The 25,200-nt window shown below is 35.2% G+C and overlaps 1 protein-coding gene across 2 annotated transcripts in view; it reads left to right on the forward strand.

The window, feature by feature from the left end:
- The window catches only part of LOC125054649 (protein pellino), a 74,048-nt gene that overhangs the window by 46,591 nt on the left and 2,257 nt on the right, over nt 1–25,200 (forward strand). For both annotated transcript variants that reach the window (XM_047656665.1, XM_047656670.1), the window contains exons 4-9: nt 17,331–17,525; nt 19,988–20,167; nt 20,695–20,802; nt 21,966–22,122; nt 22,718–22,898; nt 23,539–23,680. In XM_047656665.1, coding sequence (XP_047512621.1) covers nt 17,331–17,525; nt 19,988–20,167; nt 20,695–20,802; nt 21,966–22,122; nt 22,718–22,898; nt 23,539–23,665 — 948 coding nt within the window. In that variant the 3' untranslated portion in view covers nt 23,666–23,680. The remainder of the gene's footprint in view (nt 1–17,330; nt 17,526–19,987; nt 20,168–20,694; nt 20,803–21,965; nt 22,123–22,717; nt 22,899–23,538; nt 23,681–25,200) is intronic.

A 25,200-nucleotide genomic window follows, 5' to 3' on the forward strand; every position in this document is an offset into this window, starting at 1 on the left:
AAATCCTTGAATTACGTCAACCTCTATATTATGTGATATTATACAGTCTTTGTTTGTGAAACAATGGCGAGAATCAGGATAGACCTCCATTCAAGGCAAGGTGACGATAAAATTACGCTAAACTTTTTAAAACATCCTTTCGTTTATATTGTTTATAAAAACCTTGAAGTTTATTTATTTATTCACAAAAAATATAAACACTATATACAAAGATACATATACTTAGGGTCTGTTTCACAATGTACGGATAAGTTCTACATAAGTTCCTAATGAGCTATTTATTACTTATTGGTAGGATAAACACAATTGTTGCGTTTCACGACTGTCAGATAGCGCTATTCGTCACATAAAGTCCATCATAAGTTATGAGTCCGATGAATGCTAATTGTACAATTTATCTTCCAAATAATTTATGGGTTGCATAGCTATTTGGTACTTTATCCATACATTGTGAAACAGACCCTAACAGTACTAAACGAATACGCTAATGTCGAAAACAAAAACAAACAAAAAAAATATAATATTAAATACATCAGATATAGAATATCGCTACTGTAAACTAACTCTGCGATAATATAAAGATATCGATAGTGTCTGAGACATCATTCACTAAGTGCAACGTCTTTGTTATTGGGGATCTGTGACTGATTCTGGTCCTTGGTATCGCAAATTCGCCCACGAATACCCTGAGTAAAAAGAAACTGAGTTCTTGGAGTGGCTCACCACCCCCCACAAGAATCTAAATATATGTCCAACTGTAAGTCTGTATTGTCTGACTGTAAGTCCGGTCTTTTTTCTAATTTATATTAAATTATTTGATTTATATTAATTCCTTAACATTTTGAGCCGGCGATGTCTGGTGGTCAGGCTTCATGTCGTTAATTGCCGGATCAAAACGCTGATCAACTTGAGATTCTTCTTCTGAAACGTGTGGTCTTTTCAGAGTGGTCGTGGTTGGTATTTGGTTCATATCGTTGTTTTAGTCCCAGTACTGCTCGTTTTACTATAGATCTCCACTTTTGTTTATCTGCATCTCGACAGGGCTGTTGCAGAGTGGATCCAGTTGTTGCACTAATTGAATCTGTCCATGCGTTTGAGATCGGCCACGCGTACGTTTCTTCTCCACATGGTCAGTCATTTGTCATCAGGCTGAGATAGAATTATTTTATTTATGTGACCATAGTGCCTGATTGTCATTTGTTTGAAACAGTAAATTTCCACGTTGGATTGTGGCACTTCAATTATGTGTAATTGACGGTTCTGATCACGAAATGATCACGAATTCGTTGGGGAAGTCACACAGACTCAAAAAACTTTTTGCGATATAATTATGATATAATTATTAGTGAGGTACACAAGTTTTTAACAGTCTCGTAATTGGTAAGTTGATTATCAGCTTTCTGATATGCTGGTGTATATGGCGAAGTTCCGATGTTCTTTATCGCTTAATTGCGAATGAAAAATCTCTCGATAGACAGCTAAGACAGCCTTTAGGAGTAAAAGTCGTCGATAAGCCAGTTATTAACAATAGGAAGGTATTATAACAAAGTAATGAGTAATGACTAAGCGTCAACGAATTTATCTGAGCTCTTTCGTCGAAATGACCGGACGTTCTGGGATTCCCACCCGCAGATATTTTGAAATGGACAGGATTTCAGGCAGACAGGATTACGATTATACTACATATATAATATATAACCTAGTGTTACAAATATGTACATACATTTGACTAATAAAACAACGTAAAAATTACACATGATTTCTTTGTAATATGATAATTTTATAACTAAAAAAACTGCATTGAACAACAACGACAAATAACATTCAAAGACGCTGTGAAAGCTACTTAAAAGCTATTGATAAGTTTAAACACAAAAATGTGTCTACTTCCTGCCCGATTGGGAGGTAGGTTATGGGACTTCAAAACGGAATTTTAGCTAACACATAAATTTGTTTATAATTCCGTTGAAGCAATATAAAATGTATTATTATATTTATTACGCCCTAGTACGCAGAAGGCAAGTTTTAATCACGTCCCAGTCTATACTTCTATACTAATAGATATTATAAAGAGGAAAGATTTGTATGTATGTTTGTAACGAATTGGCTTAAAAAGTACTGGACCGATTTTAAAAATTCTTTCACAATTTGAATGCTACATTATCACTGATTAATTTAATTGCAAAAAATAAGGATCCCTACAAAACTACAATAATGTTACCCAAGGTGTAAAAAAAATGCCTAGAAAATATCTTTCATCGCATGCGCTGCTAAAACTATTGATGATAGAACAAAAAAATGTTCCACAATATTAAAGATAAAGGACATATAATTATCAATATGTACGAAAATTAAAAAAAAATGTCCACCCGTGCGAAGCGGGGACGGGCCGCTAGTGTTTTATAATATTAATTTGTTTCCGGTCGGCCCATGTTAGCTGACATAGTACTCTTAGATAAGATAGTATTGTTTAGTTTTATGTTCCTATGTGAAAGTAGAAGATAACATGTATACATACCTAGTACTTTCACTAAAATATCTGTTATTCTACAAATACCTTTAGATAAAGAACTATAAAACTAGGGTAATAAAGCTTGAATCGCATTTCATCATTAAATGAATCGTTATTTCATTTTTAGATTTACATTAAAGCGTTAGAAAATGGCCATTAGCAAAAGAGGAATTGAATCTCAAATCGCGATTTAAGTTAAAATTCTTGTTCTAAAGAATATACTTTTAATTTAACACTGGAAGTGACCCAATTTGGATCCCGTTTATGTGACTCGTTTCACGTCTGTTACGCCCAGCCCTTTCAATTTCCCAGCTTTTCATTGTATTTTATACATTCTCCGCATATTGACGTTGTCAGCATTGAGGGTAGGAAACTATGGCTTTCTACCCTCATATTTATGTCACGTGTGAGATAGGGATTCTAAAGGATGAATTACTAAAGTGACTGAGGATTTGAAAATGGTTATTGAATAGTCGTGCGATCCTGTCTCGGGACAAGAATGACAGGTTCATTACTTTCGAAGTCGGATACGTTGCTCCGAAAAGGAAATAATATTATTAAGGCATCACTTATCGTTTTAAAATATGTTTGGTGGTTTGTATATTATACTAAGATTCTATAAATAAAATAATAAAAAAACGTGTGTAATGTGTATACTTATACACTTATACACGTACACGCATTAGAAGTGATACTTCTATGGCGTAACAAGTTAAAAATTTACTAAAAAAAATCTTTCGTCTTATTCTACGTTGTAGAAAAATGACACTTAACAATAGATAAAAATTACTCTCATAATTTTTCCAAAAGAAGTATAACTTCAAAACACTAAAATGTTGACTATAGGTAACTTTAGAGTGTCGGTTTTTTGTGACGTAGTGCACGCGCATAGTAAAAAAACACACTCATCATTTTTCCCTAACGCGCCAAAAGAAGTATAACTATATCTTGTTTGAAGGTTTGACTATCGGCACAGATTACTGGAGAGCTTGGTGTCGGGTTCGATTTCCGGTCCGGCAGATGTTAAATCACTTTGCGATTGGTTCACCGTCCTTTGTGAGCTGACGACTTGGTAATCCTGTTTATATGGCGTGGATGAGAATACTCTCGTCGGTCGTACACCTGGGTTTGTTATTGTCTAGACCCCTGAGGGCCTAATTAACTTGTGCGGGCAAAACCAATCTTCTTTAAGTCATATATCTCTATTCCCTCTCACATTAGACCATAAAACTATGATACCACATTTGTAATTGTTAAATGGACTTAAGAAATCATAAAGGAATTAAAATTCTCTGTGTGTATTTCGCCGTACTAAGTCGCCGATTTATAGCTAGATTAGCGTTTGCCTACAATTGGATTTGAAGCAATTTAATCACCTCTATGTACGATGTAATTATGAATCCAAACAGTTTAATTAACGCCTAGTTTATCCTTTCCAAACAGAGATTTTCCAATGTACATTGACCTCCGATTTATTATCACTAGAATAGCAGTGCACCCGCACCTAGTATCTATGCTAACTGGACATAATGTTCAATGGAAATATAAAGTCAGAAATTTTTGAGATACTAATAATTGTTTGTTCGATGGAGTTTTTGCGAAATGACCAGTTTTTGTGTCAGGTACAAAGTATACGTTTCTTGGAATATGTGTATGTACATCTGTTTGTTGCTTTTGTCAGTTTGAGTGATGTCTGGCGCCATTCCTTTTCTCGTGAATACTTAAAAGCTATTGATAACTTTCGGATATTTGGAGGCGTAGGTATATAAGAGACTTCCAAGTGTGTCAAACTTAATCAATAATCTGTTTCCTGATCATTTGTCAATTTAATAGGCAAGTGGGTGATCAGCCTCCTGTGCCTGACACACGCCGTCGACTTTTTGGATCTAAGGCAAGCCGGTTTCCTCACGATGTTTTCCGTCACCGTTCGAGCGAATGTTAAATGCGCACATAGAAATTACGTCGTACTGAATTATGCATAAAATGTTTTAAAACTATCGTTTTCATATAGTAAATTTAAATTACATGTTTTTGACTTGTTCCGATTTATTATTCATACTATAAGTACCTAATGCTTGCGTCAGAGAAGTAGTAAGAATGATTTTCATCACGTGGAATCGATTTATTCTAACGGGTCTTCCGCAAAAAAGTAGGCGAACCGCTAACTCGGTTTGGTTAGTGAAAAATTCAATGTGATTTACTTGTATAATGTTTCTATTGTTTGGACTAGATAAACATGGCTTTGTTCGCAGCCAAAACGAAATGGACAAAAGTGTATATTAATACTGTTATTCTTAATACGAAAGTACTGAATATATATTTTTAATCTTATTTTCAAAAAGCGTAAAGAAGAAACTAATAAATTTATAATTAATTCAAAAGTTAATATTTCATTTTTATAATTAAGCCCGATAATTTAGTACATATTAGTATTTTACATTTTATACGCAATTTTTATCTTGGTATCCTATATCTTAGCTACCTTCAGTATCGTCGATCGGAACCCCTTCACGGGTAAAGGCCTAATCCAGCTTTTCCAACTGACTCTGTCTATGGCTTTCTTTCTCTATTCGCTTCCCGCTACCGCTTATATTTCTTCTATCCACCTTTTTTTGGCGATCTCTTCTCCTTCTTCCCCTTGGTCCTTTCCATACAGTTGTCTTTAAAGTCCACCTTTTATCTGTGTATCTTGCTAGATGCCCCGCCCATTGTCACTTCTGTTTTAGGGCTTAATGTCAGGGGAATGGGGAATGTTTTAATGTGATAATTATATTAACATATTAACATCTCCACGACCGTTACTGCCAGAATGCTGTTAGGGCTCTATCAATAAAAAAAATGTGTAAGATTTGATAAACCTTTAAAAGTAAAAATACCTGTGTCTAGGTTCCCAGCTCTTCAATAACAAACTTAATAATTAATTCCATAACAAAGTTAATATTTTTGTTTTGCAAAAGAAACCGTCTCAATCCCACGTTTGTATTTAAAAAAAACATTCGGGAAATATAATTTCGAAATGGATTTCTTTTGAAACGGATTCTTTTATCTTCACGCACGGCGGCTTGTTTTGGTTATCACGCCGTTAAACATTCGTTTTGCTCACGCAAATTAAAAGGTTAAAACTTGATTGATAATCAAGCTATCATTAAATTGGTGTTTATGAATTGAGCTATACACATAGGAAACCCTAGGAACAAGAAAATTTGGCCTGAACAATCCTAGCAAAGTTCAGTGATTCTAGCACAAGCCGTTGAGTTGGCGTGGACTGAGGTCAAGCGTTTTAACTATGACCGTGGAATCTCTCTAGAACTATTGTGATAAACTGTCCATACTACCAGAGCCAGATAGTGTATTGTAATATTGTTTGCCTTTTTGGTATATATAAAACACAGTAACTAAGGTGTATAAAGACAGTATTTTTGTTATATTCTACCCCCACTTGTGACGGCCTAAGCCGAGGTCCGAGCCTCGCAGGAGAAGCTTGTAAGAAAAACCATCATCCAGCTGAGCTACGCTCTACCTCTACGCGCAACCTCTTTAGGTCTGGGCCTCAGATTTTTGAATCTGTTTCATGATAATTTTTCAATCTAATAGGCAAGGTTATCAATCAGCCTTCAGTGCCTGACACACGCCTTCGACTTAAGGTCTAAGACATGTCCGTTTCCTCACGATGTTTTCCTTTACCGTTCGAGCGAATGTTAATTGCACATAGAAAGAAAGTCCATTGGTGCACAGCCGGGGATCGAATCTACGACCTCAGGTATGAGAGTCGCTCGCTGAAGCCACTAGGCCAACACTGCTCTGAAAGACTAATACTCAACAATTAACTATGCCTCATGAGAAGGAACCCTTTGCATTCAGGTAAACTAAAGATGATTTCACAAGGTACAGGCTTAAAAATATGTTTCTCTTCAGGGACGTAAAATGCGTATTAAGCAAAGTGATTGGAAATAAATAATTGGCAGACTACACAAGATGGCAGTGCGTGTCGTATGTTTGACATAAAGGTTTGTTTAACTACATAAAGGTTTGACAAGTCGTTTCCGCTCGAAATTGTAATTTTAAATTCAGAACTAACAAAACAGCCTCATGTTTTTGAATTACCTTAATGTTTACCTGGAAATGGGGTCTGTAGACTGTATGGGTTTGATTTTCATACGAAGATTGATTTCTTGAAATGTATTTGTGTATCTGTAAACCTGAATAATAAGTAATGGGCCAGATACAATAAATAAATCTATTTTTACATTTGGTAAAGGTTTTTTTTTTCATTAAAAAAAAAATGTTTTAATATCGATTTTTATTTTATCTTTAATGCCAAAGTAGTCGCACTCTAATGAATGATGGATTTTTGTTATTAATTTTTAACAATTCAGTCAAGTTGAAAAGTAGAACAGGAAGTTATTAAATTTCATGTTATGGCGAAATAAAAATACCGTAGAACGTACTTTTTATAATTAGATATTATGTGACTATAATAATATTATATATGAAATGGACGAGTGATTCTAGAATCATATAGTACACACTTCAGTGTCAGCCATAGCAGTCTAAACAATTAAAAAATAAATCAGTGGCGCTACAACCTTATTAGGTCTGGGCCCCAGATTTCTGTATCTGTTTCATGATCATTTGTTAATCTAATCGGCAAGTTGGTGATCAGCCTTCTGTGCCTGACACACGCCGTCGACTTTTTAGGTCTAAGGCAAGCCGGTTTTCTCACGATGTTTTCCTTCACCGTTCTAGCGAATGTTTAATGCGCACATAGAAAGTCCATTGGTACACAGCCGGGGTTTGAACCTACGACCTCAGGGATGAGAGTTGCACGCTGAAGCCACTTGGCCAACACTGCTCGCTCTAAACAATCATAATAATTGTTAAAATTGACGGTTATAATAACTATGACATCTTTTAATAAGGCGCCGATGGCAACTTGAATTACACGGTTAGAATACACAATATTGATGTTGTGATGCAGAATAAGCCTGCAGCAGTTCGTAACACTAATAAATGGCCATTCTGTTCTATAAAAATTGTATTAAATATAAAATAAACGCAAAACACTAAAAGATCTCTAACGAGCAACTTTGGGAGCGCTGCCGAAAAACCCCGCAGAAGCGACGTAAGTGGATAGGCCATACACACATAAGAATCTTATTCCCTAGCAGGCGTTTGATTGGAGCCCGCAAGAAAAGCGGACGCATAGCCGTCCCAAACAAACCTGGCGTCGTACAGTTGCAAATGAGGAAAAGAGAGCCGGAAAGACTTGGAGTGAGAAGAAATACGAGGCTCAAGACCGAATGCGATGGAAACTCACTCTGCCGCCATCTAGGTTATAGGACATTAAGCCTAAATACTGATTATAAATCGTTTTGTTCTCGTGTCAGTTTAACCAGACATTAAATAGGCATATTCGTCGTCACGCAATATTCACACGCAGATCTTGGCGCTTATAAAAATAATTACGATTTTTCTATTGACCTTGATATGTTCTTGTCTGGGTTAAGTTTAATAATATTTTACTTTTAAACTTACACATACTAACCAATGTTATAATAAATATAGACATAAAATACAACTAGTCGTGGGCATAATTGAGTTGTCATTTAAGAAACAGTCCCATTTCTATGGGGTCTGGTATATCCGTCAGGAGTTAGTATTACGTCTTGTAAATCGTTACGATGCGTTACAGGGGCGGGATGGGGTTTTAAACTACGCGTTCGTAATATTGTTTTTCAATAATAACAATAATATCTGTCTTCTTCAGAAGCACTCTTGAATTCTGAAGGTCCTTACATATGAAATTGACGTTTTGTAGTACTGGCCACTTTGACCTCTCTCTCTTTATGGATTCATTTGTTTTTATTCATTTCCGTCCGAAATGTTTTTTTAACATATAATAACGTTATAATATATTTTAAATATATTATATCGTCACCTCGACCGATATTGTAAGGGCTTCTTCGACACGATATAAAATGTAAACCGTTTAATGGAGTTAACTGCGATGGGTGTTTTTATAACTGTATCACCCACATGTTTATTGACTTCTTTTTTCTTAATTTTGATATACATATTTATTTTAAATTAATTACAAAGAACTGCAAACTATGGCATAATATAGGTCTGTCAAAAACCTATACCTAAAGTTCAATATTTAATAATCACTGTATCATTTAATTTATTTATTTATAAGTTCTAAAAACACGTGTATGCATAAAATTATTCACGAAAATATGACATTACGTCAATTATATTACAACAAGCAAGCTAGCAAGGTAAAATATTAAAGAAGCGACCAGAAAAAAAAATCTAATTACTTGCACTTTGAATGCGTATAATGCATTAATGCTATAATAACTGTAAAATAGCCATTATAGCTTTCATAACATATACATATTTTAATGTCAATATAGTAATGTAGTAATAAAGATGCTATCTAATGTGAATTAAAACCGCTAGAGAAGGTGAAGACATTGGACAAGATCTTCGAACCTTTTTCAAAGGATATAAGCGATTAAATTATTATTTTAGGCATATTTACTTTATATTCAGCATGTGAGTGAAACGACATTAAAATGCTTTTTTATTTATCATATGTCAATATATTCAGGAAGCCTTGTTGTATGTAATAAAAAATATAAGCGACTTAAAAACAAAATTTCACCAGTATGATACTCGTAAAAGAACTAATGTAAGGCTCCAGAAGATAAAGCACTCCTGTTGTCATTGTTTGTTTGTTTTTACAACAAACTCCCAAGCGAAATTAGAGAATTATCACTGAATAAGTTTAAAACTCTCGTTAAACTTAAATTAATCAAAAAAGATTTTTATAAATTTGACGATCATTTAAATGATCTTAATCCCTGCGATTGATTTGCACCAGTTAAAACAATTTGTATGACTCAAAACTTGGTGATTAAAAAGAGTGGCGGAGAATTGTCAGTTCTTATTGCCCGCTTTACGCCCTTGACTTGCGAACTGAGTAGTAAATTTAAATTTAGAATCAATTTTACATCTTTTCAGTTGACGTTCAAGTGTACTTATTTACCTATTTGAATAAAGTTATTTAAAAAAAGGCTTTGAAGTAAGAGATCAAGAGCCGTAAATTATCTCTGGCAGCACGCACTATTCTAAAACTTTTCACTATAAGCATTTACTTATAACAATTTCTGTTTAAAAAGTTAACATTAAAAGTCGTGGCAACGACCAGTATGGCTTAATTAAAATTACCAACGAATTACGTCGAATTAACTGTCGGACTCTGTATATCATACTACGACAGTAAATTTTAACTGGCCACTTGGAACGCGGTGCTGCGCGTCGCTGACCGCAAGTAGACGTTAGTAGATGGTGCTATGTTACACTATCTCTTGTAAACTATGTTACGCTATCTCTTGTAAAGCCAGTTTTAATTTTGCTTTTCTATGCAAATGATTAAAGGGCCTTAATTCAAAAAAAATAATAAAAAAGCAACACTGATTGCAATTTAATTATTTTTAAATAAAAAATTTAATCAGTATTAAGCGCTATAACCGCTTTAGGCAAGTAGGTGATCAGCCTCCGGTGCCTGACACACGCCCTCGACTTTTTGGGTCTAAGACATGTCGGTTTCCTCACGATGTTTTCCTTCACCGTTCGAGCAAATGTTAATTGCGCAGAGAAAGAAAGTCCATTGGTGTATAGCCGGGGATCGAACTTAGACCTCAGGTAGGATGAGAGTCGCACGCTGAAGCCACTAGGCCAACACTGCTATTTAATTAAATTTTCCTTTATCAATTATTTTTAGATTTAAAAATAAAAGTTTGAGCCTGCTTCTCTTAAGTCTCTTAGCTAATCCAGTGAATTGAAAACACAACTGCTTGGAACTTGCTCACAGTTACTGAAGCCACGGATACCTGCAGATGACTAGATATCTTTATACATGACTGACTCTTTGGTAGCGAACATATTATAAAAGACGCGATGAATAAAACTTATGTTTTCTAATCACAGTCTTCTATTTTAGGAGCGCAATCTGTACATTGTTTTTTTTGTTCTTGAAGGTTGAATATGAATGTGTGACATTGACAATGAACAGTATTATTATTTTAAATATAGTTATATTTGTCAGACATCTTCACGTGGGGCAGACCATCCCATATTTATTGTTAATTTTACTTCTGAAAGACTTCAAACACGATTTTTTTCTGTCTGAAAAATCTTTGTTACTGTTACATTTTTTTTTTGGTTTAGTAATGACTCGCCTCGTTCCGGTATCGAATGGGAAAATCCACCTCATGAATCACTATGTTGATGAAAATCTGTGCAGTAGTTTAAATAAAAATGTGTAGAGACAATAATGGAATTGAAAAAACTTTACATTTGATTAGTGTGTTCATATATTAAAAAGTCAAAATAGGTAACACAATGTACACTTATAAATGTCAAAGAAGAAATATATGACATATTAAATGCTTCTAAGAATTAATAAAAGGCATATAAAAAATAAAATTAATTAAACCTAATTAATTTATGGCCGTACCAAGAAAGCCACATTTAAGAAAAGAAAGTAACAAGTTATACAAATTAACACCAATGTGTGGCTACGATAATAGGTGCGGATGGCACAAACATAATGTTTGTAATTTACAAACATAAGTAAGGGAGCGTTCAAGTATTACGTAACGCAATTTTTGGAGATAATTGCCCCCCCCCCCCCTGTCACTCGCCGTAACGTTTTTCAGTACCCAAGTACAGTAAATCGTTTCGTGACCACCTAGTGACTCTTTAGTTACTATTATGTGGTGTAAGTCGAAAAAAATATTAACAATAACGCGTAATTTAATCCCCGCCCCGCATCGTAACGTTTTACAAAAGGAGCCCCCCCCCTCCCAAAATACGTTACGTAATACTTGAACGCTCCCTAATACAAAAGGTCGATACAAAAAGACGATAGCAAAATAACCTAAGAAAGTGATAACAGAATCCTTTAATCGGATAGGAGATCCGAAATACCAAGATTGTTCGAGCCCTGCCACGCACATTCTGGCCTAGGAAATGTGTTCGAGTTTCGAAATTAAACTACTTATTATAGTTAGTAGCGTTTGTTATCGAATAATTAGTAGTCTAATTATAATATGCTAAATTGTAAGGTCTGCATATGTTAATTCTTTCATATATTAATCATGTTTATGTTTTATTGTACGCAATAAAAAACCGGAATAGATAAAAGACCTTAACTATCCGTTACGCTTGGTGGTGACCATGTCTTGTACTCTTGAAGGTAGCCTTGCAAATCTCCTGGTAGATAATATGGTGTTACGAAATCTACTAATAAAGCTATTTTATGATTTTAGATCGGATATTTCTATATTTCACGGTAATTTTTCCTAATATTTCCAGCCTCTTTCTTTCCTTTCCGTCCATTTCGTTGGTTCTAAAGTACTCACTTGGGTAGTACATATATTAATTAGATCGATAACGAAGTAATAAAATAAGAAATAGGAGTACTACTAGAATGACATCTTTCTCCTTTTGGATGTTACAGACAGAAACTTTGATTAGTCTTTTATTTGTCCTCGTCTTGACTTAAGTCTGAAATGTCTGTGACATAAAAAAATATTGGTTGTGTCTTTGGTGTGGTACTACGCATTTAAATAGTATTAGGAATTTATGCAAGAATGCATCGGAATATTGCAAATACCAATACAAGGCAATGGATGGCGTAATATTTCAGTAGAATCATAAATCTGTCAACTTGATGCTACTGTCTCTCGCTGAAAAGCACTCAAAACATGGAGTTAAATAAATAATGTAATAAATTCGCTATCGACAGTTCATGAACTAATTTAGCAGACATTGTTTTTCTAATTATTAAGATTATTCCCACTTTTTGCCTTGCGCACATACTGTCGGAACTCTGAAGCGTCCCAGAAAAATGTTTCGAATGGAATATAAACATATTTCTGCAGGAGAACGAAAGCTTCCTTCAGAAAAGTTGTTTGAATAAGCTTTCGACTTTTGCAAAACAGTTGGTAATGTCAGCCTAAAGAAATGCGAATTCGTGTAATTATTCCATATTTAATGTAAATGCAAGCACTTTTCTTTGAGAATTGCAAAGAATAAATTATGAAGTTGGTTCCTTATGAAATTATTTTCGAGTCTATTTAATGGTAATTAATGGTCCTTTAGTCTACAGAGTCCAGTGAGCTATTTTTATCTTGTTGTCATTACTGATGTACATTAATTATTGTCGATTTATTATACAGGGCAGAAAACTCACCTTATTAAGTGAGATGGGCACACTCAAAATAAGATCTTACTCTAGACCAGTATTTCCCAACGTGGGGCCCACGCCCCATAGGGGGACAATTTTATTGTTAAGTCAAGTCAACTCATGTATTCATATAGGTAACACAATGTACACTTATGGACGTTAAAAAAGAAATATTATATTAAATGCTTCTAATTTTACATTTACTGCCAGTTCTCAAATCATGGGTGGCGCTCATCAGCTGGATATAACAACGTGGAGACTTGAGACTGAAGCTAACTAAATTGGAACCCAATATAAAATCTCTGCGCAGCAACCATTAAGTGCAAGTGTCTTACTAAATTACTATAGAAAAATCTTTATTAAAATTATTTGGAATTTGAATTTTACCTTTTTTATTGTTTTGAAAATTCACTTACTATTTCGTTAACAATTTCTTAGTGATTTCGTAAAACCGATAATTTAAATTTCTTAATATATAAATGATGTATGTTACATAGGGGGGATATAGGAATTTTAGGTAAGCTAAGGTTGGGCATGGCATAAAAATGGTTGGGAAACACTGCTCTAGAAATTACCCTACATAAGAATACTTAAAGCCAGTTTAAAGTATCCCATAGGCTTCGGAACTTTGTATGTAATTGAGACGGACTTTCGGACGGACGGAACTTTAATATCCCTTACAGTTTAGATGTAAAAGGCTCGTTTCCCCGGGAAACTATTAGAGCGGTGCATTCGCTCAGCGGAAACGTGTGACGCAATGTAACCTTCACACTCGTCGGCCATCTGAGCCAATTGCTTACTTTATCAAATTATTTGTGGACGACCTTGAATATTGCATCTTGAATATTTGATAGAAATGTTCATCGGAGCATAACGAAATGTGTTTAAATTCTTTAAATATTTGAATCTAAGTTAGATACCTTGACTGACGAATGTCAGATTGCAAGTCGAGGAATGTCAATGTCAACCCCTTGATATGGATGATAATAAAATTCCAATTTTACCATGTGTCTTGTTGTTGTTGTTTACTTGCGTATCACTATTTTACTTAAAACAGTAAATTAAAAAACTACTTTTATATGCATTTGTCACTCCTAAACAAGACTGCTATGGTTACATCAATACAAACCACAGCGGTTTTCTAATGTAACTTATTATTATTGTATTATATTTTTTTGTAAAATAAAGAAATTAAAAAAAAAAACTTAATAATAATAATAATTCATGATAAATAGGTTGTGACAAAATTCATCTATCGCTAGTCCCCACACCAGGGAGTCCCTGTGTTGTGGGTAACTAGATAACAATTATTACGTGGTACATATTTAAAACAGTTTTTTGAGAAAAAGTAGGTAGTAGTAAGTATAAGACATTAAGTATGTGTGAATGTGTGTGTGTGCCCATGTTTTTAAGAGTATAGCTAAGAGTTGTTATAAGGAGGCGCTGTCTGTGTTAGTTTTTGGCACCTCAGAGTGATGCCAAGATAAGTAAGGTCTCTGTAAATACGATATCCAATTCAGATAGCGTAATTTGTATGAGATTTGTGAGTTTGTATCATCCAGATACGTTTGACTATCTCAAAATCCATAGATTGGGAAATTTTATTATAAAAGAAGGGGCCCCTAAAAGCAATGAAGCGTTAGACTTATAGGCTGCTAATAGTGCTAATGCAGCATGACACTCCCACTACTTGGACTAACTGACTGCACTGGTGGAAGTAGTTGTTCAATTATCCCACCAGAGGGTGATGGGGTCGTCACTGCCCTACGCCTTAACAATCCCTTAGTCACCTTTTACGACACCCACGGGTAGAGATGGGTAGGTGCTATTCTATAAGCCGGCATTACACGGCAAAATATGTGGGTCTATATATTAGGTCCTTACATATGAAATTGGCGTTTTACGTTTTGTCTACTTTGACCTCAAATATCTCCTCTTTGGTTAAGAATTCCAAATCAAAATTTGTACAGCTATTTACTCATGTATTTGTGCTTCGATGACCGTCATTCATTTGCTTTTTTCTTCTGTTTTTTTCTGTTTGCGTCACTCATTTTACAAAATGGAAAACTTAAAGTATTGCATTATTTACGAGTACGAGTTCCGCCGTGGCACTAGTGCTGCGGAAACGACTCGAAGGATGAATGATGTGTATGGCGGTCATGTTGCAAAAGAAAACACAGTTCGTTTTTGGTTCCAACATTTTCGTTCTGGAAATTTCGACCTGCAGAACAAGCCCCGTGGACGGCCTGAGACCCAAGTTGATAATGAAGTATTGAAGGCTATTGTGGAAGCGGATACATCGCAAACCACGTCCGAGTTAGCTGCAGGCTGCTGTGTTAGTGATAAAACTGTTTTAATTCACTTGAAGCAAATTGGGAAGATTAAAAAGCTTGAAAGATGGGTAGCTCCCGAATTGACTGAAGCAAACCGGCAAAAGCGCGTCGACTGCTGCGTTACATTACTGAACCGGCACAATAATGAAGGTATTTTAAACCGAATCATTACCTGTGATGAAAAATGGATTCTTTACGATAATCGGAAGCGCTCAGCACAATGGTTGGATCCTGGCCAGCCAGCCTAATCCTGCCCCAAGCGAAAATTAACTCCAAAAAAGTTACTGGTAAGCGTTTGGTGGACTAGTGCCGGTATTGTTCATTGCAGTTTTCTCAAATCTGGCCAGACTATTACGGCTGATGTCTATTGTCAGCAATTGTAAACCATGATGGAAAAGCTAGCGGCTAAACAACCTAGGCTAGTCAATCGCTCCACGCCACTGCTACTTCACGACAACGCTAGACCACACACTGCACAACAGACGGCTACCAAATTAGAAGAGCTTTAATTGGAATGTCTAAGACATCCTCCGTAATCCCCGGACCTTGCTCCAACAGATTACCATTTTTTTTCGAAATTTGGACAACTTCTTGCAAGGGAAAAAATTTAACTCTGATGGGGCAGTCCAAATCGCCTTCACAGATTTTATTGATTCCCGTCCGACTGGTTTTTTTAGTAAAGGGATCAATGAACTACCTATAAGATGGCAAAAGGGTATAGAAAACAATGGTTCATACTTTGATTAATTAAATATATTATATTTAAAAATATTCGACTTTTTGTTCCTCCCATACAAAACGCCAATTTCATATGTAAGGACCTAATATAATAGGGGGGCACCCCTATTATATAAAAATAAATATAGTTTTGGATTAAACTTACTTTTATTTTGTAAATAAATATTGTCTATATTCTTTAGGATTATGGGTGAAAGAATTTTTGAAATCGATCCGAGTTTCTTCGTTAAATTATAATACATATTTCTAAGTAATACTTTAAATGTTATGGCTACATTTTGGGATGGCTACTTAATATTAAAAATTCAAGATTTTGTATATTGTTGGTTTTTCCATTGCATATAACATTGTAAACACATTTATCACAACCGCTCTGGGAATATGGAAGTCACGTGTCGTGAAATTGAGAAATCATTTCAAGGGGAGCGTCTCCTACATTATGGATAATATTTGACTCTCATTATCTAAAGCTCTTCTCGCACGTGCAACCTGGCATTCCGAGTATCCATGGGCGGTATATATTAATATCATGATACTATACAAAAGATACACAAATACCTACTTTTATACTAAACTAGCTGTATCAAGAGTATTTTAAAGAGTAAAAGCCTCCGGCTAAATCTCTTTCAATTTTAAGTATTTCTGTGCCAATCTTCCCCACCAACTTATTTGAGATTGCAAGAGAGCAACCTCTCTTTCGGTTCCCTGGTGGGCCTTTTCTTGTTACCCAGTATATTCACCTGTCATTGTTAATGCGAGCGTCAAGCCCGCCTATTTCCAAGTAATTTTATTCCCTAGTGGGATAGTGCATCAATAATTTTTGCTTTCTTTCTTATTTCTCTATTAATTTATCCTGTAGTTTTAAATTTATTAAGTACACTGCGCACCATTTCTCGTTGACGTTGGTTGTTATTTTTTTATTTAGTCATAGACACAACATTTATTACTAACGAAACACACAAAATAATAATAATCAAAAAAGAAAAATAACAAAAAATTATGGAAAGAAAAAAAACGAATAAGGTACATTGTAAGTGTGGAATGTGTGTGCGTTGTGGTTGTAACTGGCCCTGGTTCAGCATTATGGTGCGGAGCAGACGTGTTCCACAGCGCTGGTCTGTCAGAGACCACAACAGTTAGTTTGTGTTCAAGTATCATATATCCATGTACCAGTGTTGTCCTAGTGGCTTCAGCGTGCGACTCTTATACCTGAGGTCGTAGATTCGATCCCCGGCTGTGCACCAATGGACTTTCTTTCTATGTACACATTTAACATTTGCTCGAACGGTGAAGGAATACATCGTGAGAAAACCGACATATCTTAGACCCAAAAAGTCGACGGCGTCTGTCTGACACTGAAGGCTGATCACCTACTTGCCTATTAGATTCAAAAACGATCATGAAACAGATTCAGAAATCTAAGGCCAAGACCTAAAGAGGTTGTAGCGCCATTGATTTTTTTTTTAAAACCGTATAATTTTTTTTTCAGATTGGCCGGTCGTCGGAATCTCCGATCGACTTTGTCGTCATGGACACAGTAGCTGGCGATAAGACAGGTGATACAAAAGTATTGCAGAGCACCATATCCCGCTTCGCGTGTCGCATCATAGCCGACCGCGATGATGTCAACAATTGTCGCATTTTCGCCGCCGGTTTCGACTCGTCAAGAAATATCTTCCTTGGGGTATGTATAGAGGATAATGTTATAATAACTTGGTCACAATCTTAAGTGAAATTTGATTCAATTTAAACCACCGTTGTTTAAGAAAATGTATGTGAGTAGGGAGGGTAGCAACACGGAGGGGAACTTCTGTCATTTCTCTTTAGAGGACAAATCTTTGTTTTAAATTTATTTTATTATTATTATAATTACTTAAGAAGTCATGTGGAACACTTACAAACATAGTCTGAAACAAAAACCTTGGCGATTAAAAAGAGTGGCGGAGAGTTTATTGCCAGTTCTTCTCTTCTGTTCTACGCCCTTGAACAGGCAGTAAATGTAAAATTAGAAGCATTTAATATTTCTCATTTGACGTTCATAAGTGTACATTGTGTTACCTATATGAATAAAAAATTTTCACTTTGACACTCTCAATACCAGTGGGCTCGCGAGTGCGTTGCCGGCCTTTAAATAAGGTTTACATATGGTTACTCCCTCACGGTTACGGTTGATTTTAAAATACAAAACATGTCATGATAAAGGATCACTTAATCCAATTATAAGACTGAGTCCCTTGAAAATGAGATATCCAACTGGGCCGAAACAGGAAGTGGTTTGAAGTATCATTGCAAACCGCAATTGTAATCGGGGTTGGTTCCCTCGTGGTTTTACTTCGGGTCGATTGAATCAATAGGAATACTACAACTTAATGGGAAATTAAGGAATTTTATTGAACACCACAGGAAGTAATGAGAAGTAATTTTCAGTCTAGTCTTCATACTAATATGTCTGTACTGATGTAATGTCTTCATTTAGGCATCTAATAGAACGTAATTTTCAGTTATAATACCACAAGAGCATTTTGAAGCTCGTGTGGTATTCGGGGGATTATTTTTCCGACCCAAATGTCGGCCAATATATAAAACAACTACTTAATACTTTTCTTGAAGCAACGACCAGAGAAAATTTTCACAAAAAATTATCAGTATAATACCATGTAGGTTGTACCACGTGACGTCGAATGGTGCAATTCTATTGGCCGATATTTGGGTCGGAAAAATAATCATATAAAAACGACGTCAGATTGAAGTGCGAGAAATCATTTCTTGATGCGTTTATAATAAATAGTCCAGTCAGTCAAGACAATTAATTCATTATAATTCCAAAAGTTTTCAAATTTTGATGTAAGGTCGGGAGTGGTATTAAAACAAACTATAAAATTTTGCAACCTGCTCTGCGGTCCGGAACATTGTTAAAAATAAGTTTTGGTCGTGAAAAAAATTCCAAAAGTTCTGCAAACTTGGGGAAGTTTTCGATATAATATTTCATATCACGTATAAAATTTGCAACCAACCTAAGTGTACGGAACATTTTTTGTTATTAAAAATTAATGTTTTTCTTTATTAAACTAAAGGAAAACGTTCCAAAAGTTCTGCAAATTTGACAGATATATCGAAAATAAAATAAATAACAAAAAATGTTCCGTATACTTAGGTTGGTTGCAAATTTTATACGTGATATGAAATATTATATCGAAAACTTCCCCAAGTTTGCAGAACTTTTGGAATTTTTTTCACGACCATACAGCAAAAATTAATTTAATTGCAATTTTAACAATGTTCCGGACTGCGGACAAGGTTGCAAAATGAGATTTATTGTCGTCCCAATGTACCATTCACTTGACCGAAGTTTGAAAACTTTTGGAATTATTATCAAATTTTCGATTTCGAATGTCTATAATGACTGGTCTAAAACGTAAAATAAGAACCGATACGAAAACCGTACCAAAATGTATGACAAATAAAATTATCTTTAAAAGATCGTTCTTGTCTTCTCGGAATTTAAGATAATTTTAATACAGTTTTCGTTAAATATATCCCATGACATTATGTGGTAACAAAATTTTATTAATTTCCAAAAAATTTATCTAAAATCAACGCACATAATTCACAATTTATAACCCTCGATATCCGTTCGTGTATCTGTAAATTCACTATTTCTGGCAGATGTTGGGTTGAATAGAAATTATAAAATTGTCGGTGAATGTGTGATCTAAAATAAATAATAGTTGTTTGTTAATTGGCTATCCAACTATAAAAGGAAATTGTCAAGTTCATTAAAGTAATTAGTTAGTTTATGTCAAAGTCCAAGAATTAAACAAGGAATTGCAATTCCCCGGTCGGTCGCCTGATAATTTCTGGTAGAATATAGTTATTGCTTATTAGTGGTAAGGTTGTTCGTTGCTTGACATAAAATCAAAGATATTATAAGGTTAAATTAAAAACAAATAAAATACATCACGTATAAATAACTTTTTAATTAAATACAAATCGAGTGAACAATTATATTTTTATCTGTCGATATTGTATGTGCTATTAAATATGATAACAAATATTCCATATTTCAAAAACGTCAGCCTGTTCACAGATTACTTTAGTAAAATTTTCTACGATTTTTTTTAAAGATTTCTGTGTCTACAATTTCAGGAAAAAGCAACAAAATGGTCGGAGAATCACGAAATAGACGGTTTGACGACGAATGGCGTGCTTATAATGCACCCCAGAGGCGATTTCTGCGGGGGCAACGCCACCTGTGGCCCGTGGCGTGAAACTTCAGTCGGCGGAGCTGTCTTTTCGCTTAGGGAGAGCCGATCTGCTCAGCAAAAGGTATATAAAGTAAATAAATCAGTGGCGCTACAACCTTTTTAGGTCTGGCGACTGGGCCTCAGATTTCTGTACTTGGTTCATGATCATTTGTCAATCGCATAGTCAAGTAGATGATCAGACTTTTATGCCTGACACACGCCGTCAACTTTTGAGTCTAAGGCAAACCGGTTTCCTCACGATGCTTTCCTTCACAGTTCGTGCGAATGTTAAATGTTCACTGAAATAAAGTCCATTGTCCAAGAATATGTGTTTGCAAGAATGGCGTGCAAATTTTTCTTAAAAGTTATAATTACACGTTATTAAAATATTTCAAATTAATATTAATTATAATGTTTAGTAGTTTTAGTTAAAGCACTTGTTACATTATCTTTTTATAAAAGCACAAATTATGGCATATAAATTATACTTTTGATTGCGTATAGTATTATAGCCAGGTAACATTTAACGTAATTATTTAACAAACATAAAATAATGATTAATTCTTAATAAATATATTCTGTATTAATCATATTAATGAAATGCTTCAGGGACTACCGTGTCAGGAAGAAACAAATGTACTGCGGGATGGAACTATGATAGACTTATGCGGTGCAACACTTTTATGGAGAAGTGCTGAAGGACTGAAAAACTCACCGGTGAGAACATTTCTATTGAATTGCCTCGTTGTTTAGTATGTTCTACCCTACTAAGTTCTTGATGGGGGTGTTAGGGTATAATTCATTAGAGCTTCGTAGGGATTTTTCGGTGGTCAGGTTTGGTTTGAGTGTAATTAAGAATGAAACCGAAAGCGAATACTCGCTGGGAGAGATCATGAGGCTATACGTTCCGGACAAATATTGCCGCTGCCGGAAACATAACCTTTTCGCTGTGCGTTCGGCTCGCACTGTCCAGCGACAACAAGCGCCCATTCCCCGGTTACTTTCACTGCTTAATGGGTTTCTCGACTCTTCACCGGAGAGCGACCTGTTTGGGAAGCTTATGAGGGTGGTATACTGTGGTTTCAGAGTGTACCTGGAGGGGATAAGAGGGTAATGCTACCCTGTACTGTAAATTTTGTAAATCTTAATTGTATTTTATTGTTTTTAGTCTAAGTTTGGCCATTGAGCTGTTAATAAATAAATAAATAAATGTTCGCCTCCTGGTATCCCTAACTATTAATTGTAGCCCTATGGTTGGAAGTAGTGGGTGTTGTAACACATGTATGTATAAAACGTTGACCCGTATAGATCCGAGAACCTGCGTCTACATATTGTCTGTTTATCTGTATGAACGCGAACTCAATACCGAACGGATTTTTATATAGTTTCTCCATTTGATAGACTACCTTTTCAGGAAGGTGTAAATGTACATTGTTTTTTTATAAATGAACTGATGTAATATTGTAGTGGAGAAATAGTAAAATTTATTATAATAATACAGCGTTGTTTGATGCTTTGCTATTTTAAAAGAGTACCGAGAGTTTTTTACGCCGCCTTTTTCTCTCGGCCTACACCCTCTGTCTTCTTTGCCGATGAGTAGGCATTAATAATGTAATGACGCGGAATAAGTGATACCTGTATCTTATATTCCATAATAAACATATTTTATTTTATTTCAAAACCGTTTACAACGACATCATTTAGAACAACATACCGGTTATATTGACCAAAATCAAAGGTCCCGGCTGAATTATATGTATTAGGTACTTAATAACGTCATCGGCTGTTACGACTATCGGTTTTTACGACCAAATATGAGTAGTCCCTTCGATGTCGATAACAGATTTTGACTGTATTTCTAATAATTTCCAATATTTCAGACAAAACGCGATCTAGAAGCACTTGTGGATGAACTAAACGCGGGTAGGCCACAATGTCCCGTGGGTCTAAATACACTGGTCATACCGAGGAAGCTGTCTACTGCTCATCAAGACCTGAACCAGCCCTATGTATACCTTAATTGTGGACATGTTCAAGGTATAGTCACCCGGCATATAAACGTGTAATCTAGAAATATATAATATTAATATAATCTCATTCGGTAATATTCTAATTATGAAATGAAATACAGACTTTTATTGGAATATTTCATTATTCTCCTACCAAAACAATGCTTTAAAACAATTTTTTAACTGGCAAGAAACTATATAACTAGCTACTCTTTTTAATCGCTAAGTTTTGATTCATAAATAAATAAATCCTTTATTTGCCATGATAGTGGTACAAGATAAATAAAAAATCGAACAACAAGAAAAGTCCGCACAATCAGCCATACATAAACAGGCATGCAAATGTCATAATAAGAAGTCAAGTCATTTATGAGTAATTGTTAAACTTATGTTCTAAATATTCGAATGTAGAAATTGTTTGAACTCAAGCAAATTAATCCCAGGGATTAGGATCATTTAAGTATTGGTCAAATTTATAAAAAGCTTTATTGATTAATTTACGTTTGAATTTATTCAGTCATAATTCTCTAATTTCGCTTGGGAGTTTGTTGTAAAAGCGAATACAATTTCGATATCAGGAGTAGGCAATCAAAGATGCCTAATATTTTTCTAATCTTCCTTAGGCGAGCACTCCTGGGGTGCGGAAGGTAGTGAGACGGGCGTGCGTCGTTGCCCTATGTGCCTAACAGCTGGATCCGTAGTGCGTGTTTGTATGGGAATCGAGCCCGCCTTTTACGTTGACTCCGGTCCGCCCACCTATGCGTTCAACCCCTGCGGACACATGGCTTCGGAAAGGACAGTCAAGTGAGTTTCTTTATATTAAGTTTAAATTATTGATAAATAATCAAGTAATAATAAACATTCGTGCTATCAGGGAGCGTTCAAGTATTACGTAACGCAATTTTTGGAGATAATTGACCCCCCCTCCCATGTAACTCGCCGTAACGTTATTCAGTACCCAAGTACATTACTCTGCCCAAGTATAGTAAAACGTTTCGTGACCACCTAGTGACTCTTTAGTTACTATTATGTGGTGTAAGTCGAAAAAAATATTAACAATAACGCGTAATTTAATCCCCGCCCCGCATCTTAACGTTTTACAAAAGGAACACCCCCCCAATACGTTACGTAATACTTGAACGCTCCCTTAGGCATGAATAAAATTTGATATTAGATTCATAAATGCAATTTCTATGGACATAGGCCTCTTCTAAGAGCTTCTACTCCTCTCGATTTCTAGCTTTACGTAGCCAAAGCTGCTCTACTTATATTATCTTCCTATCTTTTTATTTGTCTTCCTTATTTTCGTTTGTCATAGCGAGGAACCTATTCCGTCGCTTTTTTCTTTTATCTTTGTCTTCTCTCATAATGTGTCCTGTCCATTTCAGTCTTTTACTAGAACTTATTGTATATACTATATATTTTTAAATACTTTGAATTTCAGATATTGGGCAACAGTAGATATTCCCCACGGAACGAACGGATTTCACGCGATTTGTCCGTTTTGCGCAGCGCCGTTACAGGGCACACCCGGTTATGTGAGACTCATCTTTCAGGACAATCTTGACTGAATATCCGAGCGAATGGTAACGTTTATTTTTTTTTAGTTCTCTACTAATTTACCCCTCGTTTAAGGTGCGCTTACACGAGGGCAATAATTGCTCGGCGACACGAATGGACCGATGTGGAGCAATTAATGGAGCAATTTCAATAAGTTCAATAAATTGCTATAAATTATTTCGGCGATATTGCTTCTAATTGCTCCAGATATTTCATATCGCTCAATGTCGCAGATACGAATTGACGAATATTCAATGGACTTGGAAATTCCTAGCAATTTTTGTATATGTCTCATTCGCACTTGTTTGTTTTGCGGCTTGCAGTCTTGCTTCCGCGGGGAGAGCGAGAGGTCTAAATAATAATAATTTCTAATTACTTTATTCAAAAGTAATTCAAAGTATGTTCGTGACATTCTAGGAAAGTTTTTGAATAATATGCCATCTAATTCTTTACATAATGAAAATTTTGTCCTCTTTGCCAAAACCGATCGCACCCAATACGCCTATTCCTTTTCTTTCTTTTTTGGTTTTGATTAATGATAAAAAAAGCGCTACAAACCGCCGCAGCAAGAACAATGTCGTCCATAGCGAGCGAAAACTGAAATGCTCGTGTATGACAGTATTGCCTAGTTGATGAAGTTGCGCCATATCGCTCAATATTGTATTGCGCAGTATTGATGCTTGTTGCCGTTGCCGTAAATTGCTTGATGTAGTCGTGACGTCATAATTGACGAGTATTGACTGGAATTGAGCAATTTTAGTTGCCCGTGTAAGCGCACCTTTAGGAATTCGTCTATTTCTTAAATAAAATATGTATATTATGGAATATAAGATACAGGTATCACTTATTCCACGTCATTAAATTGTTACGGTAGACATCCCGCAATCCCGCATCGGCAAAGAAGACAGAGGGTGTAGGCCGAGAGAAAAAGCAAGCTTAAAAACTCTCGGTATTCTTTTAAAATAGATAATCATCAAACAACACTTATTTTAAAACAAATATCGCAAATTAATTAGAAGTAACCTGTCTAGCACTAGTCCCAGGCCCTTTTATCAACTAGATTATCGTTTACTTCACAGTAAGCCTTTTTACACAGCTTTTCTTTAATACATTTCTTAAATTTATTAAAAGGCAGGGATAAAAGAGCCTCTGGGATTTTATTAAAGAAGAGTGTTCCTTTTCCCAAAAAAGAATTACTAACTTTCACTTCAACAACATGGCTACTGAGAATTGAAGACGAAATATCCTATTTGTATCATAAACCAAGCGATAATATTTATACCCCCGCCCCCCGGACTAACGGCTAAATATTTATTTTATTTAATGATTTGAAATACATAGATTTGAAAATAAATATTGTCTATGTTTTAATTAATTCTATGAGGGAAGAGTCAATAGAAGAGGCAATTCTTTTCTTCAATGTAACATAAAAATCTTTCCTCTTAATAATTTTAGTACATTATATAAGAAGGCCTCCACAATAGCGTATCAGATTGTGTGTTTTATTTATTTAGTCAAGTTGGTATTGCTTACAAAAAAAAATCAA

This window comes from Pieris napi, chromosome 1 (assembly GCF_905475465.1).
Source record: "Pieris napi chromosome 1, ilPieNapi1.2, whole genome shotgun sequence".
Lineage (NCBI taxonomy): Eukaryota > Metazoa > Arthropoda > Insecta > Lepidoptera > Pieridae > Pieris > Pieris napi.